Here is a 14,409-nt window from a genome sequence, read left to right as displayed (position 1 = left end):
TATTTTGGGGTCCCTCGACCTGCCTGCTCATATTATCACCAAAGCAAAGGCAGGAGGACTTCAGCATCTGTTTGCCCTCAGTCTCTGGTCTGCACAGCACAGGGCAGGCGCTGCCTAGGAGGCTGAAGGGTGGGGGGTTCAGTGCCTCAGTTCATCTAAGTTAGAGAGACGTGTGCTGAGGAGGTCACAGGCACGTGCGGCGAAATGAGCTTTCTCCTCCGTAGGGAGAGAGGTGGGGAAGTCATTCCCCCTGTCGCCAGAGGGGGAAAGAAGGATCCAGGACGTGTGTCTGCCATCCTACCTGGCTCTTCAGCTTTCCTGAATCTCCATCCTGCAACTCCACAAGCTTGTATACGGCTGGAACGCTAGAAGATAGTGAAAGGAGGTCCTATGGATAGGTGGAGCAACATGGCCTGTAGCTTCTTCTCCTCCCAGGGATTTAAGCTTAACCCCCAACCAAAGCAGCCTGTGGCTATCCTTGAGTTAACAGGGTTCTTGGGGCGGGGATCCTGGAATTGGGTGCAAGTGAGGAAGGGAGACTTCGGGGGCCCACCATGCCTTTGCTCCTAATGCCTGCCTGGTTCATCATACCTATTTATATACCAATTCCCGCAACACTCTAAATGCCTGCCTTCTGTGCCCCCTCTCACGGTAGAGCGACGGTGGAAATTACTCTGTGCGGAGCCTATCTACCGCGGAGTGGTAGAGGGGTGGCAGGTGTGCCCCAGGGTCAGAGCGAGGCTCGAGGTCTGTAGAATCTCTTACTTGAAAGCCTCGAAGGCTCGGGCCGGGGGTGAAGTGGGGTCGGGGAAAGAGGTGCTCATCGTGCTGGCAACCCGCAAGTGCTTCGCCGCAGCCTGCTCTCCAGAGACCCCGCCACCGTGTCCTAACCTGAGGGAGAGATGAGGAAACCTTGGCGGGCGCCAGCAGCAGAACGAGCGGGGGCGGCTTAGGGCGCTAGCCCACGGGCAAGTGCACAAAGCAGCGTGGGCTGGGGCCGGGGACCGCCCTGGCAGTCGGGGGCGTGGCAAGGGCAAAGGGGCGCGGCAAGGGCGGTTGTGGGCGGCTCTGCAGCCCGCTAAGGTAGGGGCGGAGTTCCGTCCGCTTTTAAGGCGGACGCGCCCGTGCCTTCGGGGCGTGGATGAGTAGCCCCGCGCTTTGGGACTGTTCCGAAACTTCGTAGTCCATCCCGGGCCCGCTCTCCACGACGCTTGGGCCTGCGCACGCGAGGCGCCACGGATCCGGAGCAGACGTCGCGGGTGAGCGCGCGACCTCGGCTGGAAGCGGCCGCACGGTTCGGGCCGCGGTGCGGCTTGTGAGTTTATCATCGGCTACCGCTGCGAGCCCACCCGGAACGGCGGAGTCCTGGGTGAGAAGCCCGGGGCACAGCCACCAGGCGTGTGTGCCAGCGCGGACCCGGGTGGGCGAGAGGCTGTGCGGTCTTCGTGCCTCCGGCGGGGTTCCACCGAAGGCGGCACGAGCCCCAGTGCGCGCTCGTGGCAAGGGGCGGTCGGGGACGCCGTGGGCATCCCGTTGCTATTTGTTCTGCGTTCGCCGCCTGGACACACCTTCAATATTTGAATGAAAGATGTAAACGTAACCGGCGCGGCGGAGGGTGGGGAACTAGGAAGTAGGCTGGGTGGCGCTGCGGTGTCCTCAGCACCGGCGAGCGTGCCACGGCCTAGAGTCAAGACCCACCAGAGCCGGGTGCGTCTGGTAGCTCACCTGCTCTTGGTGTGCTTTGTTCTTTGCTACCGCCCCTAATGCCTCCGAATCCCGCCCGTCCCCTCATTCTCAGGGCCTGCGAGTGTGGATTATATTCCTTTCTCGTGCATGCGGCCCCTCCTTTGAGTCCTTCCTCGCACAAACATCCGGATAGTACCACAAACCTCAGTGTGTTCTGCATACCCACTCCGCCCCCTACTTTCTGGGCCAATGGCTCTTCTCTGGAGGCCCAGGACCACGGTGGGATGGAGGCTGTTGCTGGGTCGGTCCCCCAGGTGACCCCTGGAGATTGGGGAGGTCGGGAAAACAGCTCCTGAGATGGGCACGTGTGGGCCCTGGGTCCAGGGCAGATCTGAGAGGCTCAAAGACACTCCCCCGACCCCAAAGTGCTGGGCGTGGCAGGGCGGGATCCAGGAAGGAGGCGAGTTTCAGTTGCCTTCCTCCAGAGCTGGACAGGGCTTAGTCAGAGATGCTTGGGTTAGTGAGCTGAGTACTGATGATTTAGGGATGAACTGACCCGCTTAAGCACCCTTCACGCTCTTTGCATACCTCGGCAGCCTCTAGTAGAGGAGCTAAGGGATTAGTACCCTAGATGAAGACTGGCCTCCCCAGGTACTGCAGGAGACCCCTGCCCCTTGGCCTGGTCTTCCTAGGAAGGATAAGGAGTGGGCAGGGCTGAGTGGAAGAGGGCACAGGAGACTGTCTGGGGGTGGTGACAATTCTTTGGCTTCTCTTGTAGAAGACTGTCCTTTGGCCATGTCACAGAATGGACACCTTGACGACCCCAGTGAGTACTTCTCAGGTGCGTATCTGGAAAGCGCCCATGATTAGAAATCTCTAGAGAACTCCGCCCATGCACCAGCCAGGAAATGCCAAGCAGAAGTGGCTTGTGTAGCCTGGTACTGAAGCGGTCAGCGCCCTCCTGGAGGCTGTGTGGCTTGCTGGGCACACCCCTGATGAAGCTGACCAGTGGCCAGCATCCAAGGGTGCTGAAGTTCGGGGAAGGCGGATGGCCACCCGCACGGCTTGCTGCTTTCTCCTGTGGTTCACTGTTCCGGGACCCTGCATATCTGGCCAGCTTTAGGCTATGCTACACGCTATGCATGCGTTGACTGCTCAGTCCCCGCTTAGCCCTGAAGAGAGAGGCTGCTATCGTCCCTGCTTCCACTCGTCTAGCTTCTTCCCTGCCTTTGGCTCCATGCTGCCATGTCTACTCTATGGTTTTTGTTTTAATTTGGTTTTGTTTAAGAAAGAAATCTTACGTAGCCGAGGCTGGCCTAAAACTCCTTATGTAGCCAAATATGATCTTGAATTTCCAATTATGTTCAGGTATTAAGATTACAAGCTTTTGCCCCCAAGCCAGGTTTATCGGGCACTGGGGTTTGAAAACTCTTGGGTTTCACGAGGTAGGCACATACTCTACACACTGACTGGATCCCAGCTCTCCCATGTTCTTTAGTGGCACAGTGTTTAGGCATCCTGATGCTGTGTTTTCATCCAGGTGCCCAGGGCATGAGGGGCCTTTGTGTCATGTCGCTAGCTGGCAGGTTATATTTTAACCCTAGCTTTGGAGCCTGTCCTGGAACTAGCTCTTGTAGACCAGGCTGGCCTCGCAATCGGCCCGCCTCTGCCTCCCGCCTCTGCGTCACCACTGTTTGGCTTTGCTGGCAGGTTATCTTTGCGGCTTTGCTATGTGGAATGGCATGGCAGGAGGCCTGCGGAGACCTAAGGGGTCTGAGAGCCAAGACTAAGAAAAAAACAGCTCCAGGTAGAGAAGGAAGTACTGGGCTGAGAATGACAGCAGATGCAAGACTGGGACTGGAGGGTGGATAATTATTTAGACAGGGTCTCGTGTAGCCCAGGCTGGCCTCTAGCTCATGTGACTGAGGAACGCTGAACTTCTGATCCTCTTGCCTCTTAAACAGGGCTGTGCCACCTGGCTCCCGTCCCCAGCCCAGGCTTGCCTTAAGGAGGGTGTTTGCCATGTCCTCTACAATATATGCTCAATAGTCCCGGGCCTGGGATAGGGTAGGGTGATCATCAGGATATCGGTGTGCCGGCGACGCTGAAGGGCAGGAGTGGAAGTGAGTCAGGGCGCGTCACTGGCTGCCAGGTGTGGGCATGCCATTGACTTGTCCCTGTGCAGGTGTTTGTCAGTCACTAGTGGGGTCTGAATTACAAAGACCTTTTTTCTAAAAGTGTCCATAGACGGTCTGAAAGAGGTTCTGGCTGGGCTGGAAAAGAGGCAGAACTCTGTCTAGGAAGAGTGTACCAGATGAGCCTAAAGATGGCCCTGGAGGGAGAGTCACTTTGCTGGCACATAGGGCAAGAGTGGGCATGCCTATGGCCCTAGCTGTCAGCCCAAGGTCTGACTGTGAGTGGCCTGAAGCACCAAGGCCTAGGGGAAGGTCACAGGCTGGCTCAGGCTGTGATTTGCATGTTATGGAAACCTTCATGTAAAGGATCTGGGAAGGTGGTGGAAGCCACAGGACTGACCACAGCCCCTGTGCTCAGGAGTTCCTGCTGCATCTTGGAAGGGGCGTGGTGGGAGCCGGACTAAGGAGGCCTTCCATCTTCTGACTGTTTCACAGGCTTTCTTGCCTCCTGGGTGTTATTCAACTGCTGAACTTAGTCTCAGCCTTGACGCTATTCCCTCAGTCTCACCTGCCCTCCCTGGGAGGAGAGGCTGTAAACTCTGCACCAATGAGGGAGGGAAGGTGGGGGTCGCTTGGATCTCTAGCAACTTCACCTTCCTTGGGGTTCCCAGCCTGAGAACTCTGGAAGAAAGCAGTCTTTTTATCTTTTTTCATACTCATACACACACATACACACACGTTCAAAATGTGGCTTTTTGAGACAGGGTTTCTCTGTGTAGCCCTGGTTGTCCTGGAACTCGCTCTGTAGACCAGGCTGGCCTCAAACTCAGAACTCTGCCTCCTGGGTGCTACAATTAACAGCATGCACCACGCCCGCCCAGTGTCCACCAATGAGATTTTATTTGAGCATATGTTTGTGTTATGTGTTACTGCATATGTGTACGAGGCTAGCAGAGGGTGTCAGATCCCTTGGAGCTGCAGTAGAGGCAGCTGTGAGCTACCCAGCATTGGCGCTGGGACCTGAACTCCTGTTCTCATGATTAAGCAACATGTACTTATCTTAACCACTAAGCCATCTCCCCAGCCCCACTTCTTTGTATTTGAAATATAGCCCAGGTTGGCCTGGACCTCCTGCTGCCCTTCTGCCCCAGATTTCCGAGTGCTGGGCTTTACAGGAATGAGCCACTTGCACAAAGTTGGGTTTTGTTTGGCTTGGTTTTTTGAGACAGCATTTCTCTGTGTAGCTCTAACTGACCTGGAACTCACTCTGTAGACCAGGATGGCCTTGAACTCACCCAGTGCTGGGATTAAAGGTGTGCACCACCGCGCCTGGCCTTGTAGTTGTTTTCATTTGTTTGTTTTTGTTTTTCTTCTTAGACTGGGCCTCGTTGTGTAGCCCAGGCTAGCCTTAAACTCTTGACGTTCCTGCCTCAGCCTCCTGTGTTCTAACTTAGAGGCATGTGCTAACCTGTGACTCTGTATATAGACCAGACTGTCCTTGAATTCACACAGATCTGTCTGCCTGTTTCTCAAATGTTAGGATTAAACTTAAGCTGAAGGATCAGAATAGTACAGAGAGCCCTGGTTCCTTTTTTTGTTGTTATTTTGTTTTGTCTTGTTTTTTTGCTTTTGGTGACAGGATTTCCTCTGTGAAAAAATCCTGGCTGCCCTGGGACACACTGTTTTGTTTTGTTTTTTTTGTTGTTGTTTTTTTATTTATTTATTATGTGTATAACATTCTGCTTCCCACACACCAGAAGAGGGTGCCAGATCTCATTACAGATGGTTGTAAGCCATCATGTGGTTGCTGGTTGCTGGGAATTGAACTCAGGACCTCTGGAAGAGCAGTCAGTACTCTTAACCTCTGAGCCACCTCTCCCGCCCCCCCTGGGACACACTCTGAAGACTAAGCTGACCTTGAACTCAGAGGTCCTTGCCTCTGCCTCCCAGGTACTTGGATTAAGGGCTTGCATCACCACCACCCAGTGAGCCCTGGTTCTTAAAACTGAAAAATGCGCTGGGAGGCAGAGGCAGGTGGATCTCTGAGTTCAAGGCTAGTCTGGTCTAAAAGAGCTAGTTCCAGGACAGGCTTCAAAACTACAGAGAAACCCTGTCTCAAATAATAAATAAAACTGAAAAATTGTACAGACGACCCCTGGGTATGAGCTTCAGCTCTGTGTGCCAGCTGCTACAGTCTGAGTGGGACCAGGTAGGACCAGCATTTGCTTCCCTTAACCAAAGCTCCTTCCTTGACTGGTAGGAGGCCTCTTACTATCAGGGGTGCACTCAGGTGATGGAGCAGAGGTACCCATGCCTGGGTCTTAGAGCCCTCCTTATGGTGTGTAGCACTGATAGATGGTCTCTCCTGGTGACAGCTGCAACTCAGGGATACTTCAAGAATGAGGTGGATGATACCCTTGAAGTCCGGGAAGACAGCCTGGGGGATGAGGCCTTCGACACCGTCAACTCCTCCATTGTGTCTGGCGAGAGCATCCGGTTTTTTGTCAACGTCAACCTTGATGCGCAGCCCTCCAAATCTGGTATGGGGACTGTAGGTGGCCCTGCTCTGCTAAGGAGCCCTGAAGAGGTTTGGCAGCATACTGAGCTCTCCTCCCTGTTCCTCCAGACATTGAAGCAGCAACCGGTGGCTGTGTGCTCCTCCACACCTCCCGCAAGGTAAGGCCTATCCTGCGGGGCTGTGCTGGGTCTCCAGTCAGGGTTTAAGAAAGCTGATTCCCTTATATCTGCTGTGCCGTTCCCACGTTCTCAGGCATTCATAGCTCAAACTAACCCAAGCCTGAGCCTTCTCTCCTGGATATCGTTCCTAGTGGGCAGGGGCATTCATAGACCGTCATAGAGGGCAGGTGGGGGCCAGAGAGACAAGGGTCTAACTCAGGCTTTTGTGCATCTGCACCTGGGATCCCTACAGTATCTGAAGTTAAAGAACTTCGAGGAAGAGGTCCGTGCGCACCGGGACCTAGACGGCTTCCTGGCCCAGGCCAGCATCATCCTGAACGAGACAGCTACCTCGCTGGATGACGTGCTTCGGACTATGCTGAGCCGCTTCGCCCAGGACCCCAACCATGCAGAACCCGACTGTGACCTGGACCTGCTCATGGCCAAGCTCTTTACAGATGCTGGGGCCCCCACGGAGAGCAAAGGTAAGGCCAGCTCCCTGCCGGGTCATGTGACAGCCCTGCCAGCTCGGCTGACTCTCCTGTATCCTTTCCTCCATCCTCAGTCCACCTGCTCTCGGATACCATCCAGGGAGTCACCGCCACCGTCCGAGGGGTGCAGTACCAGCAGTCATGGCTCTGCATCGTGTGAGTTGCCGTTACCACCACCACACCTGCTCCCCTACTGTTTCCCTGCAGCTAGCCAGGGATCCCACGTCCCTGCAGAGACGAACCTCCACATAATGCCACAACTGTGGCACCTCCACTTTGAGAAAAGAGGCTATGAACACTCTGTCCTATTCAATCTTTACTTATTTATTTTTTAATTTTTAATGATTTATTTAACTTTATTTTATGTGCATTGGTGTGAAGGTGTCAGATCTTGTGGAACTGCATTTTCAGACAGTTGTGAGTTGCCATGTGGGCGCTGAGAATTGAACCCAGGTCCTCTGGAAGAGCAGTCAGTGCTCTTAACCACTGAGCCATATCTCCAGCCCCTCACTCTTTTTTAAAGCAAAGCAGCCAGCCACTACCTCTTACCTCTACCACAGTCTGAATATGGTGTTCCTGCCTTCAGGAATCCTCAGAATGATACTAGCTGAGAACTGTCTCCTCCTGTCTTTTTTTTTTCTTTAGATTTATTTATTATATATACACTATTCTGCTTACATGTATCCCTGTGCAGAAGAGGGCACCAGATCTCATTACAGATGGTTATGAGCTACCATGTGGTTGCTGGGAATTGAACTCAGAACCTCTGGAAGAGTAGCCAGTGCTCTTATCCTCTGAGCCATCTCTCTAGCTCAATCTTTTTTTTTTATGTGTTTGGGTATTGTGTGTACATGTATGTATGTGTACCACACACATACCACAGATACCAGAGTTCCTGATGCGTTGTTAGCTGCTTTTTGTTTTCCCTGGTAACCTCTGTTACAGGCTCTGCAGGGTGGCAACTGTCTGTTCTCCTGTCTTACCCAGCTGTACCTTGAAGGCCCTACAGAAGCGGCACGTGTGCATCAGCCGCCTGGTTCGACCCCAGAACTGGGGGGAGAACTCCTGTGAGGTCCGCTTTGTCATCCTGGTGCTGGCCCCGCCCAAGATGGTGAGTTTCAGTCTCAGGTGCCTTGTGAGGCAGGTCTCCTGGTTGCTCTGTCGTTTCCTTGGAAACCTCTCTACAGGCTTCCTAGTGCCTGCTCTTCCTCTCTATCCAATGTTTATTAGAGATGTTCTTGCAAAGTCCCCATTGCATCTGAATTTCCCTGGAAATGCCCAAAAGATTGCCTTTTCCTACTGAAAAGCGGGCTTTTAACGATTACAGATTCAGGCTGCTGGCAGTGTAGACTGGTAAGACCCACTATGCATTCAGCATGTACAAGGCTCCAGATTCAAGTCCCAATAGAATGACTATACACATTAGACCATTCTTTGGCTGGCTTCCTGCCCTTCTTGGGCCATATGCTACCTGGGCAAGGAGATCCTGCTGGTTTTGTTTGCTTTTCTTTTTTTTTTCCTTTTGGTTTTTTGAGACTGTGTAGCCTTGGCTGTCTTGGAACTCACTCTGCAGACCAAGCTGGCCTCAGACTCACAGAGATCCACCCACCTCTGCCTCCCAAGCCGTCCACCACCCAGTCGGATACCCTGCTTTTGTGGAGGCTGTCGCTGGTCCAGTCTGAGAGTTCTCCCTATAAAGAGAAAGGTTTAAAATCCTGAATAGGCAACTGTAATTCTCTGCCCAAAACTATGGAAGGGCCTTAAATATTTAATGCAATAGATAAGATTTCATCAGCCACTGTGCTCTGTTTTTCCCCCGGTGCTGGGCATGGACCTCAGAGCCCTTGTGTATGCATGGCGAGCCAGGTGCTCTGTCACTGGTCCACACCTGCCCTCTTCAGAAACAGACTGGAGCCTGGCCTCGAACTCCCAGTCCTCCTGGCATTATGGCCTTCTCCACAGCATTCCTTTTCATTAGCTTTTGGATCACTCTGCCTGGCTCTGGAGCCTGCTCGGGATTCTCTGGGTACAGGAATAGGAGGCTTCCCTTCCAGTCCTCTCATAGCTATACTGGCCATCATATTCCTGTGCTAGAAGAGAAGTGAGCACCTCACGAGTTAGAGGGGTGGCAGCTGGCAGTGTGGCCAGAACAGTTGGAAGGAGCAATAGCCTTAATACCCAGTCACTTGAGGCAAGTCAGGCTGCACCAGCACGGAGCTCTTGCTCAGGAACACACAATAGACACAGCCCAGACTGCTGCCCTGCAGCTGACAGAGGGGCCTCCTGAGACTTGTGCTAGAGAGTGAACAAGCCATGTGATGGAGAACTCAGAATCAGCTTGAAGGAGGGAAGGTTTACCTCAGTTCAGGGTCTCAGTCCGTAGCTGGCTGGCTCCGCGGCTGTGGAGCAGAGCAGAATATGATGGTGCAGTGGTTAAGAGCACTGGCTGCTCTTCCACAGGACCTGGGTTCGATTCCCAGCACCTACATGGCAGCTCACAACTGTCTGTAACTGCAGTTCCCGGGGGATCTGACAGCCTCACACAGGCATATATACAAAACACCAGTGCACATAAAATAAGAATAAATAAATCATTTAAAATGTTAAAAATAGGGGGCTGGAGAGATGGCTCAGAGGTTAGGAGCATTGCCTGCTCTTCCAGAGGTCCTGAGTTCAATTCCCAGCAACCACATGGTGGCTCACAACCATTTGTAATGAGGTCTGGTGCCCTCTTCTGGCCTTCAGGCATACATGCAGAAAGAATACTGTATACATAATAAATAAATATTTTTATAAAATGTTAAAAATAAACAGGTGGGCAGTGGTAGCACACACCTTTGATCCCAGCACGTAGGAGGCAGAGGCAGGCAGCTATCTGTGAGATCCACAGCAGTTCCTAGTGGGAATAGTGGCAAGGTGCATTAATGTCTGAGCTTAGGGGAACAACCTACGGCCAGCTGCCTGTGCGGGACTGCACTCAGCAAAGACAGGGCGTCCTCCGCTACAGGAGCTGGAGGTGTAACCGCAGCACCTTCTGTTCCCAGAAAAGCACCAAGACTGCGATGGAGGTGGCACGCACATTTGCCACCATGTTCTCAGACATCACCTTCCGCCAGAAGCTCCTGACGACGCGCACGGAAGAGGAATTCAAGGAGGAGTTGGTGCATCAGAGACAGCTGCTCACCATGACGATGCCAAGAGCGACGGGACACAGCATGAGCTCCCTCCACACTCACAAACACCCTCAGGTTCAGAAGAGAGCTGGGGCGGTGGGAGGGGCGCGGGCCAACCAGAGCTAACATGGGAGTCTGTCTTTTCTCCCAGCCTCCAAAGTGCAAGGACTTCTTCCCTTTTGGAAAGGGCATCTGGGCGGACATCACGCACCGGTTCCCTGTGTACCCGCTGGACTTCACCGATGGTATGTGCCTAGCCAGAGCTCAGCCTTTCAGGCCCCGAGTCCATGGGTGCCCGTCCAGCATCTCCAGCAAACGCTGTCTGTCCCGCGTTCCTAGGCATCATCGGGAAAGGCAAGACTGTGGGCAAATATGTCACCACCACGCTCTTCCTCTACTTCGCCTGCCTCCTGCCGACGATTGCTTTCGGATCCCTCAATGATGAGAACACGAACGGGGCCATCGGTGAGGGGTTGGGATGGTAGGGATGCACCAGGCCGGACCCTGGGCTGTGGGTGAGCCCTGACCATGTCACCTCCACAGATGTGCAGAAGACCATAGCTGGGCAGAGCATCGGAGGCCTCTTGTATGCACTCTTCTCTGGGCAGCCGCTGGTGATCCTGCTGACGACCGCACCCCTGGCCATCTACATCCAGGGTGCAGTGGGGTTGAAATGGGAGATGGGGCCCAAGTCCTGCGGCCCAGCCCAGCCCTAACGGCACATCCTGCCCCATTGTTTGCAGTGATCCGAGTCATCTGTGACGACTACAACCTTGACTTCAATGCCTTCTATGCATGGACAGGCCTGTGGAACAGTTTCTTCCTCGCGCTGTACGCCTTCCTCAACCTCAGCCTGCTTATGAGTCTCTTTAAGAGGTGACTGCTCCTGGGCTGCAGTGTCTGGGGGTGTGGGTCAGCCTCATGCCAGGGCCCTATAACCCCAGGATAGATAGTGTGCTTCCCATAGGCCGAGGTGGACTTCCTGGGCGTGGTCCCGTGGGGGAGCACTCTTTCATGGCGATGGTCCATGCAGAAGTTCAGGCAAGCCTTTCCTTCAGTAATCACTTCCCCTCCCCACCCCAACCATGTTGAGGCATTATCACTGCTTTGCAGGTCAACAGAAGAAATCATTGCCTTCTTCATTTCCATCACCTTTGTGCTGGATGCTGTCAAGGGCATGGCCAAAAGTGAGTGCAAGTCAGGTGTGGTGGTACATGCCTTTAATTAACCCTATCACTCAGGAGGCAGAGGCAGGAGGATTTCTCAGTTTGAGGGCAGTTAAAGCTATATAGTGAGACCAAGTGAATACTGACCCAGAGAGGGACCTGCTTGGAGGTGGGAAGGCTCTCAGCTATGCTCGATGGGGCAGAGAAGAGGGTGTCAAGCTAAGGTGGCACAGCAGCAGCAGCACCAGTACTGCTGAAGGGGAGGAGCTTCTCCAGGCAAAACCAGAGAGGGGACAGAGGCATGGGCCAGGCAGGGCGGGGTGTCGTCAGCTACAGCAGAGGCAATAGTGGACTTGGGAGACAAAAGGTAGATGGCCATGAGATGGTTCCTGGTTGACCGAAAAGGCCAGAGCTCTCCCCCTTTATGGTCCCTTCCCTTCCCTTCAGCATCCCCTACCTCACTTAGGACACCCTCCACCTTATATCAATAAGGAAGCTAGGCTCCAGCCTCCCAGATCCCAGACGGCTTAGTTCTGTTGACCTGTCCCACAGTCTTCTGGAAGTACTACCATGGTCACCACTACCACACAAAAAAGACTTCATCCTTGGCCAGCTTGTTGAATGTTGGCAGAAGCCCCAACAGCAGCCTTCACTCTGGGCTCAACACCAGCCTCCTGCCCAGCCCCGTTGAGATGGCCACAGCTCCCAGCAGCACACACTCGGGCCAGGCTACGGCCGTGCTCAGTCTCCTTATCATGCTGGGCACACTCTGGCTGGGCTACACCCTCTACCAGTTCAAGAAAAGGTAAGGGAGCACCCTTGATCCCAATACTCGGGAGGCGGAGGCAGGAGGATCTCAAGTTTGAAGCCAGACCCCCTCAGAAGAAATGAGGGGACCCGTGGGTGGGAGGTAAGGGCCGGCCAGCCCCAGAGCCACGCTGATACCCCCATTACCTCCAGCCCCTACCTGCACCCGTGGGTCCGTGAGACCCTGTCTGACTGTGCCCTGCCCATCGCTGTGCTCTCCTTCTCTCTCATCGGCTCCTATGGCTTCCAGGAAATTGAGAGTGAGTGGGGACGGGATGAGCTGGGGGGCGGCATGGCCTTGCTCCCTGGGAACTGTGGGCCAAGCCTGTCCCATATTGCAGTGAGCAAGTTCAGATACAACCCCAGCGAGAGCCTCTTTGAGATGGCACAGATCCGCTCTCTGTCCTTCAAGGCCATTGGCAGCACCATGGGTCTTGGTTTCCTGCTCTCCTTGCTTTTCTTCATTGAGCAGAACCTGGTGGCTGCCCTGGTCAATGCTCCAGAGAACAGGTACTGAGGGCTGTGGGAGGGTGGGGCAGGGTCCCAGACTTCTGATGGCCAATAGGACTCTTGTCCATGTGTGCCCACCTACCTCAGGCTGGTGAAGGGCACTGCCTATCACTGGGACCTCCTGCTCCTGGCCATCATCAATACGGGGCTGTCTCTATTCGGGCTACCCTGGATCCACGCCGCCTACCCCCACTCCCCGCTGCATGTGCGGGCACTGGCCTTAGTGGAGGAACGTGTGGAGAACGGGCACATTTATGAAACGTGAGTACGAGTGATCCCTAGGATCCTAGGGCAAGAGCCACGTAGACCTGAAGGTCAAAGGGGGACAACCTTGGGCTGCAAGTGACCTAGGAAAGGATGTGGCTTAGAGATAAGGGCTCAGAGGCAACGAAGCCCTAGCTAGACCCAAAGGTAGCCTTTGCTCTGCCCCCCCCCCCCCCGCAGGATTGTGAATGTTAAGGAGACCCGGCTGACCGCGCTGGGCGCCAGTGTCCTGGTAGGGCTCTCTCTCCTGCTGCTGCCCTTCCCACTGCAGTGGATCCCCAAGCCCGTGCTTTATGGGCTCTTCCTCTACATCGCGCTCACCTCCCTGGATGGCAACCAGCTCTTCTCGCGAGTGGCCCTGCTGCTCAAGGAGCAGGTGGGTGCCTGGGTCAGGGAGGGAATGTGGGAACACAGCCGTCCCTGACCACCAGGTTGCCGCTGCCCACAGACATCCTACCCACCCACCCACTACGTCCGGAGAGTGCCCCAGAGGAAGATCCACTACTTCACAGGCCTGCAGATCCTGCAGCTGCTGCTGCTCTGTGCCTTTGGCATGAGCTCCCTGTCCTACATGAAGATGGTCTTTCCTGTCATCATGATTGCCATGATCCCCATCCGGTATGCCCAGGCTGGGTGGCTGTGGGGAGGGCTCCCCCCACTGCTGGGCTCAGTGTGGACCTGCTATAACCATCCATCACTGAGTTTGCGTCTCCTTCTATTCTGCAGGTACAATCTCTTACCCCGAATCATTGAAGCGAAGTATTTGGATGTCATGGATGCTGAGCACAGACCCTGACGTGTGCCACCCTCCCCCATGCCTTCAGGCCTGTTCTGTGACATTGTAAGGGGAGGTATGAGCTGGCTCAGACCCAGCCCCATTGCCGCTTAAAGTCCCCGGGGCATTGTGGTTTTCAGTGGTGTGTGCTCACCCCTCACCCCATTAACCTTTAGTTTGGGGTCCAGGGACATTGCCAGCACGGGGCTAAGAAGTGTAGATTTTCTTTTGATAAAAGAGTTGATGCCCAGGAGCGAGCCCATTTCCTTGATTGTGTAAGGAATTCACTGTGCACCATTAGCGAATAAAAGTCTTGTTTCTGTACTTCAACATGCTGCCTCCATCTTTGCCACTCTCCCAGACTTGGGGACAGAAACAAAGTCGCTGGGAGGAGAACAAAAGGGACCAATGTTTGTTGAGTAGCATCTGTATGCTGTCAACGCCAACAGTGGCCGCTGGCCCAATGGTGAGAAGTAGACAAACCAGACCTTTGTGTCATCCTGGTGAGAGGCTCCTGCAAGGGATGCGTTCTGGGATCAAAGAGGTTTGGGTATGGCAAGGTGCTGTGTGGTGAAGAAAGTGGCTCCAGCATATGGCGGGGGTGAGAGAGAGCAGGAACGCCCTGTACGGCCAGTGATGTGATTCAGAGAGACTTGGGAGAAGGGCTGATTAGTCTGAAGAAGGAAGAAGAGGCCATGCCTCTGCTTGATCACAGAGACACAGATG

At 54.2% G+C, this 14,409-nt stretch overlaps 1 protein-coding gene across 3 annotated transcripts; it reads left to right on the top strand.

Moving 5' to 3' along the window:
* Positions 1-1,109: 1,109 nt before the first annotated feature.
* Slc4a11 (solute carrier family 4 member 11) lies at positions 1,110-14,011 on the top strand. 3 transcript variants are annotated; one of them, XM_075962191.1, is made up of 20 exons: positions 1,110-1,259; positions 2,465-2,527; positions 6,197-6,361; positions 6,448-6,497; positions 6,751-6,982; positions 7,063-7,144; positions 7,976-8,099; positions 10,033-10,236; positions 10,313-10,406; positions 10,501-10,626; positions 10,705-10,818; positions 10,905-11,037; positions 11,275-11,348; positions 11,880-12,132; positions 12,288-12,394; positions 12,476-12,644; positions 12,732-12,905; positions 13,089-13,284; positions 13,357-13,526; positions 13,635-14,011. In XM_075962191.1, exons 2-20 carry the CDS (start codon positions 2,482-2,484, stop codon positions 13,702-13,704), a joined length of 2,583 nt encoding a protein of 860 aa, XP_075818306.1. In that variant the 5' UTR covers positions 1,110-1,259; positions 2,465-2,481; the 3' UTR covers positions 13,705-14,011. The 3 variants fall into 3 exon arrangements, 2 of the variants coding, with proteins under 2 accessions (XP_075818306.1, XP_075818305.1); XM_075962190.1 differs by having other exon boundaries at positions 1,110-1,369; XR_012909709.1 differs by having other exon boundaries at positions 1,247-1,369; positions 13,340-13,526; positions 13,635-13,752.
* The last annotated feature ends 398 nt before the right edge of the window (positions 14,012-14,409 follow it).

Source organism: Microtus pennsylvanicus, chromosome 2 (assembly GCF_037038515.1).
Source record: "Microtus pennsylvanicus isolate mMicPen1 chromosome 2, mMicPen1.hap1, whole genome shotgun sequence".
Taxonomy (NCBI): Eukaryota; Metazoa; Chordata; class Mammalia; order Rodentia; family Cricetidae; genus Microtus; species Microtus pennsylvanicus.
The sequence above is the reverse complement of the archived record's forward strand: the minus strand, read 5'-3'. Positions and strand labels throughout refer to the sequence as shown.

What these genes read in the sequence shown, in the direction of transcription:
- Slc4a11 (XM_075962191.1), top strand. Translation starts at nt 2,482, where the DNA reads ATGTCACAGAATGGACACCTTGACGACCCCAGTGAGTACTTCTCAG. An exon ending in CCCGCTGGACTTCACCGATG is followed by an intron (nt 10,407 to 10,500) that starts GTATGTGCCTAG and finishes CCGCGTTCCTAG; the next exon opens with GCATCATCGGGAAAGGCAAG. An exon ending in CTCTACCAGTTCAAGAAAAG is followed by an intron (nt 12,133 to 12,287) that starts GTAAGGGAGCAC and finishes CATTACCTCCAG; the next exon opens with CCCCTACCTGCACCCGTGGG.